The sequence below is a fragment of the Physeter macrocephalus genome, chromosome 9 (genome assembly GCF_002837175.3).
Source record: "Physeter macrocephalus isolate SW-GA chromosome 9, ASM283717v5, whole genome shotgun sequence".
NCBI lineage: Eukaryota > Metazoa > Chordata > Mammalia > Artiodactyla > Physeteridae > Physeter > Physeter macrocephalus.
The window spans coordinates 105,998,220-106,011,521 of NC_041222.1; the positions used below are offsets into that span (position 1 = coordinate 105,998,220).

The window sequence follows — 13,302 nt, forward strand, 5'->3', positions numbered from 1 at the left end:
AAATCAAAGATGACACAAACAGATGGAGAGATATACCATGTTCTTGGATTGGAAGAATCAATATTATGAAAATGACTATACTACCCAAAGCAATCTACAGATTCAATGCAATTCCTATCAAATTACCACTGGCATTTTTTACAGAAGTAGAACAGGATATCTTATAATTTGTATGGAGACACAAAAGACCCCGAATAGCCAAAGCAATCTTGAGGGAAAAAAATGGAGCTGGAGGAATCAGGCTCCTGGACTTCAGACTGTACTACAAGCTACAGTCATCAAGACAGTGTGGTACGGGCACAAAAACAGAAATATAGATCAATGCAACAGGATAGAAAGCCCAGAGATAAAAAAATATTTGCAAACGAATCAACAGACAAAGGATTAATCTCCAAACTATATAAACAGGTCATGCAGCTCAATATTAAAAAAAGAAACAACCCAATCCAAAAATGGTCAGAAGACCTAAACAGACATTTCTCCAAATATATACAGATGACTAAGAGGCACATGAAAAGCTGCTCAACATCACTAATTATTAGAGAAATGCAGATCAAAACTACAATGAGGTATCACCTCACACTGGTTAGAATGGGCACATCTGAAAATCTACAAACAACAAATGCTGCAGAGGGTGTGGAGAAAAGGGAACCCCCTTGCACTGTTGGTGGGAATGTAAATTGATACAGCCACTATGGAGAACAGTATGGAGGTTCCTTCAAAAACTAAAAATAGAACTACCATACGACCCAGCAATCCCACTACAGGGCATATACCCTGAGAAAACCATAATTCAAAAAGAGTCATGTACCACAATGTTCACTGCAGCTCTATTTACAATAGCCAGGACATGGAAGCAACCTACGTGTCCCTCGACAGACGAATGGATAAAGAAGATGTGGTACATATATACAATGGAATATTACTCAGCCATAAAAAGAAACGAAATTGGGTCATTGTAGAGCCGTGGATGGACCTAGAGACTGTCGTACAAAGTGAAGTAGGTCAGAAAGAGAAAAACAAATATCGTATATTAACGCATACATGTGGAACCTAGGAAAATGGTACAGATGAACTGGTTTGTGAGGCAGAAATAGAGACACAGATGTAGAGAACAAACGTATGGACACCAAGGGGGGAAAGCGGGGGGAGGGTGGTGGTGGTGGGGTGAATTGGGAGACTGGAATTGACATATATACACTAATGTGTTTAAAATAGATAACTAATAAGAACCTGCTGTATAAAAAAGAAAATTAAAAACAACAACAACAAAGCACCTCCTTGACATTCGGGAGGGCAGCCCCCGGTTCCCATCCTGTGCTCGGATGGGAGCTGCCCCGCTGCCCCTCGGGATGGCCTTCCCCATCCCACCCTCCCGCTCTGTCCCGATCCTGATCCACAGCTGGAGGCTGACACCCCAGGAGACGGGCCGTGCGGTTCTCGGGCATCCTTCACAGTCTCCCCGGATACTCCAGGCGCGAGAGGCCCATGTGGAAATCTCCCCCATGTGAACTGGGGCATCGCCTTTGCAAAGAGAAATGCTAACAGAGGTTCACTTGTAGCTGAACCACGCTGAGCGCTGTGTGACGAAGCTGACGTCTTTAGAAGGACAGTGGTATTTTTTATCTTGTTCATGCATTCGGTCCACAAAACATTACTGAACACATTGTCTGTCACCAGGCTCCCTGCCAGAAGATGCAGCTACAAAGATGAGCAAGACATGACCCCCGGCTGCAGAAACCAGCGGGCCCCGAGAGGGCTGCAGACTCCCAGCCAACCCGGGGCATGTGGCACATGCCCCGTGAGGGTAGCGGGACGGTAAGGATGCTGCTGAGCAGGGTCGCGGTCCCGAGCGGGACGGGGGTGCAGGCAGAGGAGCAGGAGGAAGAGGACGCACTTCCAAGGCCAGAGGGGGCAGCAGGGAGGTGAGCAAAAGAGGGGAGCCCGTGTGCACTGCTGCAGCTGACAGACGTTGTACACACCAAGCGGGGATGCGCCACCTGCACATCCCCTGCTCTGACTCCGGGTTCAATCAGCAGAGGAAACCTCAAAGTCCAGACGAAGATGCCGGCAAGCGCGGGAATTTTAAATGAAGAAAAAGGTAATTTCAAATCGGGGGGAACAATACTGGGATAACTGACTACTCATGTGAAAGAAAATGAAGTTAAATTCTTAGTTTATGTGATACCTAAAAATAAATTCCAAGTGGGCTTCCCTGGTGGCGCAGTGGTTGAGAGTCCGCCTGCCGATGCAGGGGACGCGGGTTCGCGCCCCGGTCCGGGAAGATCCCACGTGCCGCGGAGCGGCTGGGCCCGTGAGCCGTGGCCGCTGAGCCTGCGCGTCCGGAGCCTGTGCTCCGCAACGGGAGAGGCCACGGCAGAGGGAGGCCCGCGTACCGACAAAAAAAAAAAAATTCCAAGTACTCTAAACATAAAATTAAAATTATAAAGTTAATAAAAGATATGAAAACATTTTTCTAACCTTGGGACCGGAAAGCCTTTTTCAACATTTCAAGAATCCCAGAAACTCTAACAGAGAACCCTGATGGATCGGATTTCTCCCAAATTAAAAGTTTTACACTGTAATATCTGTTACACTAAAGTTGAGAGCAAATGAAAGAGTGGGAGAAAATTCTGGAATATTTGACAGACAAATGCTTAATAACTATGAAACATAAAGAACTCCTATAAATCAAGACAAAGAACCCAAAAGGAAAACAAAAGGGAAAGGAGACGGACGGAGAAGTCACAGAAAAAAGGAATGCAGGTAGCGTCTAAGTGCACAAAATCACTCGTGGTTAAATCATAATTAAATTTAAAGAGACTGAAGTAATTTTTAAAAACAGTGGACTTTTCCACCTTGCAGAGTGCCAGAGGAAGGGGGGCCCTGATTATACAGTGTGTTGCTGGGAGGATGGGAAGGCACACTGCAAGGCTGGGTTTTCGCATCGACCAAAGTGCAAGATGAATGGAGCCTGTGACCCACTTCTAGAATTCTTGAAACGCTTCAAGCCAGGCAGGCCTAGATTGACTGGGAAAATATTAATGAGTGTAAGAAAATCAAGGTAGTGAAAAAAATCTCCTTGTCAGCATCTTTCTCCCCAGGGACACAGTTCTAGAGCCTTCCTCACGGCCTACATCCTCTGGGCGAAGCCATCAGTGGGGTCGCAGGCCAGGAAGGCGGCTGACCTCGTATCACTGTGTCACTGCGGGGCCCAGGCACGTGGAGGGGGAGTCACTGAGGGCGGCACAAGGTCATGTCGACAGAACTGGGTCAGGGGACCGTCCAGCAACTAGAGAAGCAGGTCAGCGGCATCGCGTGGCGACAGTTAAAACCCGTGCCACCAAGAAAGGCCACGGCACACGGGTTACTGTGATTTGACATGACAGATCAGGACGAACGCTGGTGCCAACACCTTCCGACCAAATGACTGCTGGACAGAAACAGCAGCACCAACTCCTCCCGGAACCGAAGCATCACGAGAAAGGTGACAGCACAACCACAAAGATGCTGTAACTACAACTTTCCTCCACACCCATGTCTGCCGAAATCCCCAATCTTTCCGGCAGTCCTGAGGATCGCTCAGCATTAAAAATTAACACCATGCCCCAATGAAAAGCTCTTAGAATTTCCCTCAAATTATTTATTAGAAGAAAAGGATTTCTCTTTTACCTTGCAGATGTCTTTCCGTGAAAGTGTCAACAAGCTGATGTGTGGTTCGTCTACATTCCCGACAGGTGGTGTGAGAACATTAAGCCTCTGTTCACAATGCCATTTAGACACGGAGGCTCTTAAACTTTTCAAGGAGGAGAGTTCAGTCTGCTAAAACAAGGAGGTTATTTTCCTGAAACCAACTTAAAACTTTTCAGGTGGTGAGAGTTCCAATAACGTTTATGCAAACAGAAAGGAAGTGCAACACTCACTTGAATGATACCGCACTGAATCCACACTCTTCAAATAAGAACCAAACACACGCATGTGTCTATAAGCATGGGGTCTACTTGCCAACATGTGAAATAGAAGCTATTGAGGGGAAAGGATCCAAGCCTTTTTACAAAACGGAATTGAGAACAAATGGAGCCCCGCATGGTTGCACCTGTTACGGGGCTTCTGCAGGAGATGATAGCTCCCCGAAGCCGCTGCAGAGACCCAGGTTATAAACACTGCAAGCTGCAAGGGCTCCTGCGGCACCACCCCCAGCTTCTCAAGCGGGCTCCTCGCATGGTCCTGGGGCAGCTCTACCAAGCTGCTTCCTACATCATGTGGGACAGTGGCCAGGGATCATCAGGGATTAGCTCAGCTCTCAGCTCAGGAAGGTTGGGGGGAGGCCTGGGCTGTTCACAGCCTGCAGTTGTGCTTTGCTTCAAGGCATAAATAATACCTGAAAAGAACCCGTCTTTTCATTTCCTGGCAAAGGAAACATCTGACCCTCCGGCTCATTTGGCCTGATAATCTCCATTTTAAAAAAAGTGCCAAGCACGTCACTCCATGCAGGCTGGCAGGAGTCTCTTCTGAGAGTGGGCATAGGTTGTCTTCTAAGAGCACCCTGCACTGGGTGGATGGAAATAGCACCTCAGCCCTCACACCCTCATCTGAGAGGGATGGGGAAGGGTCTTCCCACTGCTCAGACTAAAGCAGTCTGGGCTCACACCCCAAAGGGGGAGCATACCTCTTTAAAAAAAAACCACTATAAATGGTGGCTCATTACCAGGCTGGCCCTTGACGTGACTCAATTTGGAAAATGAACCGAAGTACCACTTTTATGGAAAAATACATTATGGGTTCACACAAGTGACTTAACCGACTTTGGAATGATTCTTTTAGCTGGCTGAGGATGCTTTAGTTGAGACCAGGGTTTCTTCTCTTGGGCTGGCATTTTGCATCAGATAATTCTTTGTAGGGGTCTGTCTGTGCATTGCAGGATACTGAGAGCATCCCTGGCTTCCACCCTCTAGATGCCAGCAGCACATCTCCCCGGTCCTTCCCCTCCTGCCCCCGCTATGACAACCAAAAACACCTCCAGATTTGGCCGGTGTCCTCTGGGTGAGAGAACCAGTGGGTTAGGCAAAGGGAAAGTTCATCCTGTGCATAATATACTCCGTAACATCCACACTCACTGCTCCGAGGCTTGGGTGCATTGGAGGGCAGCGGGCCCCTTGCATGCGGAGTGGATGTGTCGGGGAGGGGATGTTGCTCGTGGAGGGGGGAGCGCCACTCTCGCCATCACATCCGTCACAGTGTTAACCCGAGCTTCTGAACAACACTTAAGGGATGTAAATGTTTTTGATCTTTACTGAATGTTTTTTTAAAAGGTTGAGAACTTGAGAGAGCAAATAAGAAATTGCCCAGAAAACTATTTCCTTTCTTTACAAAACACACCGTACTACGAAGCAGAGACAGACACACTTGGGATCTTGACTGTGATAACACAGGACATTCACTGGTGATGTGACCAATGACGGTGGCAGCTGCCGTTTACTGATGGCTTGGTGTGTTCCACGTACTGGACTGACGTTTCATACATGACACAAATTGCACAGCCCTGCCTGGCGGTAAAAGAGGATTATCTCTGCTTTACAGATAGGAAAACTGCCTCCGAAAAGTTGAGGAACTTGCTCAAAGAGATGACACTGTGCTGTTCTGCTGAATTTGCAGTAATATATTTATAGTTACATGAATTTTGTCTAATGCCTTTTGAGGAGCTGATTTTTAAAATCTCAAATACTGAACATATTTAAGAGAAATTCAGTATAACACTTCTGTAGGTTAATGCGCTACTCCACGCTTCATCTGAGAGGCAAAGGATGATGTAAACTTAGTGCTGTGGGCGCTGACCCCCTCCTGGATATGTTGCAGGGGGTGATACACTCAGGTCTCAAGACGTGGCTGGCACAGTTTGTTGAGGCCCCCTGACAGAAGAAGTTGAAAGCATCTCACGGGCTACTAAAAACATTTGCAAAGCAGAGGATAAAAACACTAGAGCCATGTAAACTAAAGCAAAATTTATAACAATGAATTCCACAAAGGTCGAGGAGCTGTGAGAGAACTGTGAACTTTGTACAATTCAGCTCAGCTTACTTACGCTGTGCATGTTTATTTTCAGAGATAATTCTTAGTTATTTTTGGTGGCAGAATGCTACAGGGGAATGGAAAACAAATCCACAGGAAAGTCTAAAACCTCACCTGAAGGAAGAATTTCCAAGTTAATCGCTAACGAACCAGGCATGTTTACAAAGGCCTATGCCTTTTCCAAAGCTGACTTTTTTTTTTTTTAATTTAAAAAGAATTTTTATTGGAGTCTAGTTGCTTTACAATGTTGTGTTAGTTTCTGCTGTACAGGAAAGTGAATCAGCTACACGTATTCATACATCCCCTTTTTTAGATTTCCTTCCCATTTAGGTCACCGCAGAGCACTGAGTAGAGTTCCCTGTGCTAAACAGTAGGTTCTCCTTAGTTATCTATTTTATACATAGTAGTGTGTATATGTCAATCCCAATCTCCCAATTCCTCCCACCCTCCCCTCCCCCCTTGGCAACTGTAAGTTTGTCCTCTACATCTGTGTCTCTATTTCTGTAAAGCTGACTTTCTTGAAATGCTTTTTTAGCATCTGATAAAGGTGCCAATGTGCATTTCAATGGTTTAAAGTCAGACTGTGAAGCTACAGCAAAAATACACTGGATAATTGGTACCTGAAATAACAGGGAACCACTTTCTGGCACCTATATATTCCTACTTACCTCTAACAAAAGGAAAATTGAAAACAGGACATTTTGGGGCCATTTGTGGTTCCTCATGTTATTGGACTTGTGGGTTATTTCTGTAACCACCCCAAACGTGTCCTTTGGTGAACTCCAAAACAAGTCTTCCTCCAGAAGTAGCTCACACATTAGCCTCTCCTGATCTGTGGGAATGAAGTGACAACACGAGCGACACAAAGCAAAGCAGCTGCTGCTCTTGCCAGGGACGGGAAATAGCCCGTCCCTTCTAGGACCCGCGGGGCTGGCGCCAGGCACAGCCGTCTCACTTCCTCAGCACCAACAAGACACGCAACTCCTCCCGGAATCACAAAGCACACGTGGTGGGCAACTCGCTAGACGGCTCTGAACACACCTGGGTGTGTGCACGCCTCGTACGCAGGTCACGGCGGGGTCCTAACCCTGCCTCTTTGTGACGGTGACGGGGCTGGCGCAGCGACCACCCAGCCGCTCACCCACTCCGTCTGGTCAGAGGCTTTCGCCACCCCTCGCCTGCCAAGACCTGGAGGGTGAGCAGGTGCTGGTGGGCACAGTAGGTACCACGCACCTGCTTCTCATCTGGACGTGTGAGCACCAGGGCCACCAAACGCTCACACTCACCGGAAGGACCAGAAACACGGTGGGCAACGTGGTACAGGGCTTAGTCAACGGGAGGGGTTGCTAATGGGAATTACACTCATTTTGCTTGGTCTCAGCAGTGGTCTACTGTGTACAGAGGTGCCATTCCAGGGTAGGAACACCATTTTCCACGCTGTGTCCATCACCTCCTTGTTGAGTTATTAACACTGCTGCATTTAAACTCCTAGCCAAGCAGCCCAGAGGCTGACATCTACACCCTGGTCAGCACGTGGGCATCTTCCTGTCAGAAGTGGAGACTTAGAGACCATGGATCCTCGAGCGGCACCACGCACGTGTTTTATGATGAGGATAAATGTTCTGCCGCTTCCTCTGCCTTGCCTGGCTGTTCTGAATATTACCCCGTGTCGCTTGTGTCCTGAAATACGGGTTACCATGCACGGGAACCACCAAAGCTGAGCTGGAACATCAAGTGCCAGGATCACGACTTCTTCAAAAAACTGCGCAGTGTGTCTTCCTTACGAGGTTTTAGAACAGCCGACTGATTTCCCAGCACGGCCACCGGCCACAAACACGCCCAGAGGGCTGTGATGCCCCGCCTTGCGCCCAGGCTGTGTCTCCGAGGCACTGGTGCCTGCTCCTTCCTCTCCCGGAGCCCACGGGCGGAAGAGAAGTGAGCCCAGGGGACCCCGGCTCCGCCAACCTCCCAACGAGAGAAACGGCATACAGGGGCCACTTGCCAAGACTGGACCCCTGCCATCAAGACTTCGCGCAATCTCCCTGGCGGGGCCCCTACGACTCCAAGGCAGCCCTCACAGAGCCACGGTTGAGGTCCAGGGCCCAGCCCCACTCTTCCCAGGCTTCCCTCCTCTCCCGGATACAGGGCTCAGAGCCCCACCCTGGCTCTTTATACCCGGGACCACCTCTGCTCCGGGCCCACGGGAGCCGCAGGCTCGGTCTGGCGTCCCTGGTCCCCCGAGAATCCTCCCCGAGGCCCAGCCCAGCAGAAAGACCCCCGTGGGGTCCAGGGACCTGCGTGTGCACACGTTGCCATGGTTACCGCCCCTGCGCAGGTGTGACGTCACTTCCTCCTGACCTGCGGGAGGAGGAAGCGGCTGCGCCGTCCCATCTGTCCACCGTCAGCACGGAAGGTCCGGTCACAGCCACTTTATGGCCACGGGACCGGGGAAAAGTCACGTAAAAGAGGGGTTCGGACTGCACTGTCTCCAGGGTCCCTTCTAATGGGAAAGTTCTGCGGTCCCATCGTTTTACTTGGTGGGGAGGGAGCTCCCCTCTACCAGGTGAAGCATGCAACCATACACATGGTATTTTCGTGACCATGATACTTTCCCTAGAGGGGAGAAGCTGCATGGCGCTGCCTGGCCTTGAAAGGCCGTGTAAGGAACAGCACAGGCAGTGAATGTCGGGGCGCGACTGGGAGCCGAAGCCTGGACTTGTCAGACACCCCGTCACCTGGCACCTAAGGAGACAGAGTGTTAGCCTCTGGTCTTTTTTTGTTTTTTAAAGATGTTTTTGATGTGGACCATTTTAAAAGTCTTTACTGAATTTGTTACAATACTGCTTCTGTTCTATGTTTTGGTTTTTTGGCTTCGAGGCATGTGGGATCTTAGCTCCCCCACCAGGGATCGAACCCGCACCCCCTGCATTGGAAGGCCAAGTCTTAACCGCTGGACCGCCAGGGAAGTCCCAGCCTCTGTTGTTTTTCAGAGCGATCAAGATAAAATGAGGAAAAGAGATTAGCAATGCAGGCTTTCCTGGGGCAGAGACTCTTCTGGGGGTTAGTGGGCCGTGGGCTGGGAGGTACACGAGGGAAAGGGCGGCAGAAACGGAGCAGCTGCTAAGTCAGATCCGGGTCCTTTCACCCTCACCCCCACCCGCCAGGTCATCACCGGAGATGCCCAGAAAGTACATGCCGGGCCTTCAGGTCAATCGATCAGGCTTGGTTCTCACACCTGAGATAGGAAGCATGTCGACTCCTGAGGACCCACGGTGCCCCCTCCGGCCACAGTCCTTGCTGAAGTGAGCTGGTGCGTGGGAAGGGGATTTGCACCTTTTGGCCAGAGACTCATTCATGAGAAGCCAAGCACTCGCCCTATGCCACGGGCTATTTCTCCCCCCTGGCCAACAGTCTAGAAACTTTAGCCAGGTCCCCGGGAGCACACGGGATCTCTGGCTGCTGGTGAGAAGCTGCACACAGACTGCTCTCAAAAGATGTGACCTTTAAACCCACAGTCCACGAATTAAACTAACCTTTAATGATAGACAACTGCTATGTTCCTTGAAACAAATTAAAACTCCCATATAAACAGACACATATACTTAAGGAAAACCCACTTTACATCCACCCCTATAATATTCTGTACGCATTATACTGCAACATTCCAAGAGGCCTTTTAAAAGACTCAGACATACATACAATATTTTCGTTACTGTAATACTTTCATTAGAGGGGAGAAGCTGTTTGCGTTTTGTCTTCAGAGCCAAGAGTGAAAGAATGAATTCCTTACTGCTGTGAATCCTTAAGGATATCTACTTCTTGGATATCTCTCTCTTGCCTTAGAAAAATAAGACAAAAGGAGACGTTGCAATGATCTGCATAAGAAGAACGGACATTGAGGGTGCCGGCCCCCACGTCCCTCCCCGTATTTTCTGACACGGGACACAACCGGACAACCTACCTGCCCCTCGGTCCTTGCTGTCCTCATGCAGCAGCTTGCCCACGGAGTTATACCACTTGAGCTGGGGCTCAGGGAGGCCATAAACACTACAGTTGATCAAGGCACTGTTCCCTTCCTTGACGATGATATGGTCGGTTCTGGCAATGACCACGGGCACTGAGCCCACGACCACGTCAGTGCCATTTAAAGTGCTGTTGGCTACACTCTCAGCAGTCGCCAGAGTGGACACTAGGATTAACAAGGGCACAGAAGGCAGGAAGCACACAGGCAGAGGGCGCGTCACTCGGTCCATCTTCTTCGCTTGCTCTGTAAGGCAACAGAGCAGGTCGGCCAGCGGAGTCTTCTAGCAGACGACACCCTGCTCACAGCAGGCCAAGGGCCAAACCCGGCCTGGGTCCATGGAGTTGGCTCTGGATTAAGAACCTCTGTAAAGAAAATAACAAAACAAAACAAAAAAAACCCACGTAAATGTTAGCGCCCATACGTTAAAAGGATTATTTATGAAATGTTAGAAACCCAGCTAAAGTACACATCTGTGTAATTTTTAAATAGCACACAAATTCAGAAGATGTTCCAAATATTCATGGAAATCGTGACCATACACGTCTGTTATTTTTTCTACTGAAACATATGACTCTTAGCAGGAACACGTTAACTCTGTACCTCACGACTTCACGGGGCTCAAAAGCTGACCTCTGCTTCCTTCATCCCGCACCTCGAAGCCTCCTCCCATCCCTCACCTGTCCCCGTCGTGGACACCGGTGGTGCACCTGGGCCCTCCTAACCTCTCTCTGCTGGCCGAAATGAATTCCAGCTCCTGCAGTGTGCACCTGGGCTCTGCCACATCGGAAGGGCCCCCCAGAACCAGTGCGGCGTCCCCCTCACCCCCACCAGGACACCCCCTTCCCCTTTCAGGCAACTGCCCCGGCTCCTGGAGCTTCTGGGCGACCCTCAACACCCACCCTCATCACTCACTGGATGCCTTGCTTTCCATCTTCACCTGCCTCGCTGGATGCAGGGGGTGACATGAGGATCTAACCTTCGCCTACACCTCTACTCTCCATTTCATCCACTAATCACACGGCCACACCCAGGGCCCTTCTTCTCTCCAAATTCTAAATTCTGGAGTTCCAGGTCATTCTGAAGTTCTCGATACCCGTCCTTCCCTGCACCCCACCTTCTCAGTCCCCTCACTGGGCTTCCTGGCCGTCCTGCTCTCCTCAGGTCCTCCTTCCCACCCAGCTGGCTCACTTCCTTTCCGCCCCCGCCTGCACCCGGGCACACGGACTGCACCCCCCGCACCCTCAGCTCTCACTCTCCCGCCACAATCCCTCTGACAGCGCCCAGCCGCGATCCACCCATCGCTTGTCGCCCCAGCTCCTACTTCCCGGAGGCCGGAGCAGGACTGGGAGGGCATCCTACACCCATGACGGGACCACAAAAATAAGGGGACGGTCGCCAGCCCCAGCCAGGCCCTCCGTGACAGCTGGCAATCCAGGAGAACTTCACTGAGGAGGTGGCCCCGGAGCTGAGGGCTCTTTGGGAATCAACCATGCCTAGACCCCAGAGAAGGGCATTCCAGGAAGAGCTGACAACCAAAGGAAATGGGGCGCTACGAGATGGGCCCCGATCACCTAGGGCTTTGGAGGACAGAGTAAGGAATCTGGATTTTAGCTGACGTTCATTGAAGAATGTTAAGCAGGGGAGGGACAGGATATGATTTGTCTTTCTTAAGATCAACTTTACTGTGGCATGATTTACAAATTTAAAAAGTGCCCATTTTACGTATGCATTTTAATAGGCTTTGACAGATTTATACACTCACATAACCACCACAATAAACAAGATATAGAATGTTGCCATCACGACCAAAAGTTCCCTTGAGTCCCTTCCCAGTTTTAGTTTTGCCATGGACCCATTCCAGTTACTTTTGTGTACGGCGTGAGGGAGGGACCGAGGTTCATTTCTTCCCCACACGGACATCCAGCCATTTCTGCACCACCTGTAGAAAAGACCATCCTTTCTCAGTGGATTGTGTCTCAGACACAATGACTCTATTTTTAAACTCTTCCTTCTGTTCCACTAGTGCCAATGCCTGCCCTGAGGCCGATGTCACCCTGACCGTACTGTCTGCCTCATCTTTCTTGGCATCAACAGAGTCTGAAATTGTCCCTGACACTTTACATGCCCAACGGATTGCTGAACGAATGAATCTGTCTGCAAAAGCAGAAAGCAGAAATTATCACTCCAATCGTGTGGACAGTAACACTGAAGAGGTACCAGGGGTGATAAAGCAGCCTCGGACCACAGATTCCTGCAGTCGGAAAGACATGCGTTTTCTTAGAGCTATAGCCTTCCACACATACACCCCACGGGGCCGGGTGCCTTCCTGCCCAGGGCGGCCCACACACGACTTCCCAGTAGGAATTGTAGGGCCGAGGAGCATGACAGACACCCTGCCGTGACTCTGTCAATGGTTTTCTATACTTGGGCTCATCTTGTGGTTTCCTTTGAGCAGGAAAGCTGACCTGTGCCATACAGAACGCTTAAGAGCATGGCCTCAGGTTTGAGAGCAACTGGGATCCCACCCGGATCCAACCACCCTGACGGCCTGGGTGTTTCCGGCCCAGGACTCCCCAAGTAAGGACTGTTACAAGGATTCATGATCAAATATACATCAAGCATGCATTGCTCAGCTTGAGAAATAAAAATTACTAATATAGCATATAAAGCATCCTTTACTGAAATTACGCTTCTCGAGTTTATTCTTATTTCAGGTTGTTATCACACCTTGTTTTTGGTTTTGTTGAATACATTATGACTACCATCCCACCACCAGAAGTCATGACAAATGGTTTCTGGCACTGGTTCCTTTGGTGGGACTCAGGTCTGAGAAGCAGGAGCGCCATGGGCAGCGAGCGCTTGGGGACACTCACTCCCTGGCACGAGGCCAGGGCAGACGCCGGCCAAGGACCTCAGGGAGGATCAGAAACAAGTCGGCGAGGGAGGCAGGTTCTCATAAATATGTGCAGTAAATACACTGTGACCTTTTTTTCCCACAGCTAGGGAGAATGCAGCAAATGGGAGATCACAATGGGTTTTAAGGTGTGTAAATCAGAGCTACTTTTTTTTTTTTTGTTTTGCGGTACGCGGGCCTCTCACTGTTGTGGCCTCTCCCGTTGCGGAGCACGGGCTCCGGACGCGCAGGCCCAGCGGCCATGGCTCACGGGCCCAGCCACTCCGCGGCACGTGGGATCTTCCCGGACCGGGGC

General features: G+C 49.9%; 1 protein-coding gene across 3 annotated transcripts in view; it reads right to left on the reverse strand.

The window, feature by feature from the left end:
• The window catches only part of MFAP3L (microfibril associated protein 3 like), a 38,469-nt gene that overhangs the window by 9,302 nt on the left and 15,865 nt on the right, over positions 1 to 13,302 (reverse strand). For 2 of the 3 annotated variants that reach the window (XM_055087360.1, XM_024130898.3), the window contains exon 2: positions 10,031 to 10,455. In XM_055087360.1, the coding sequence (XP_054943335.1) occupies positions 10,031 to 10,322 (292 nt within the window). In that variant the 5' untranslated portion in view covers positions 10,323 to 10,455. Of the gene's footprint in view, positions 1 to 3,672; positions 3,839 to 10,030; positions 10,456 to 13,302 lie in introns of those variants that run through there. The other variant, XM_024130899.3, reaches the window with a different exon arrangement.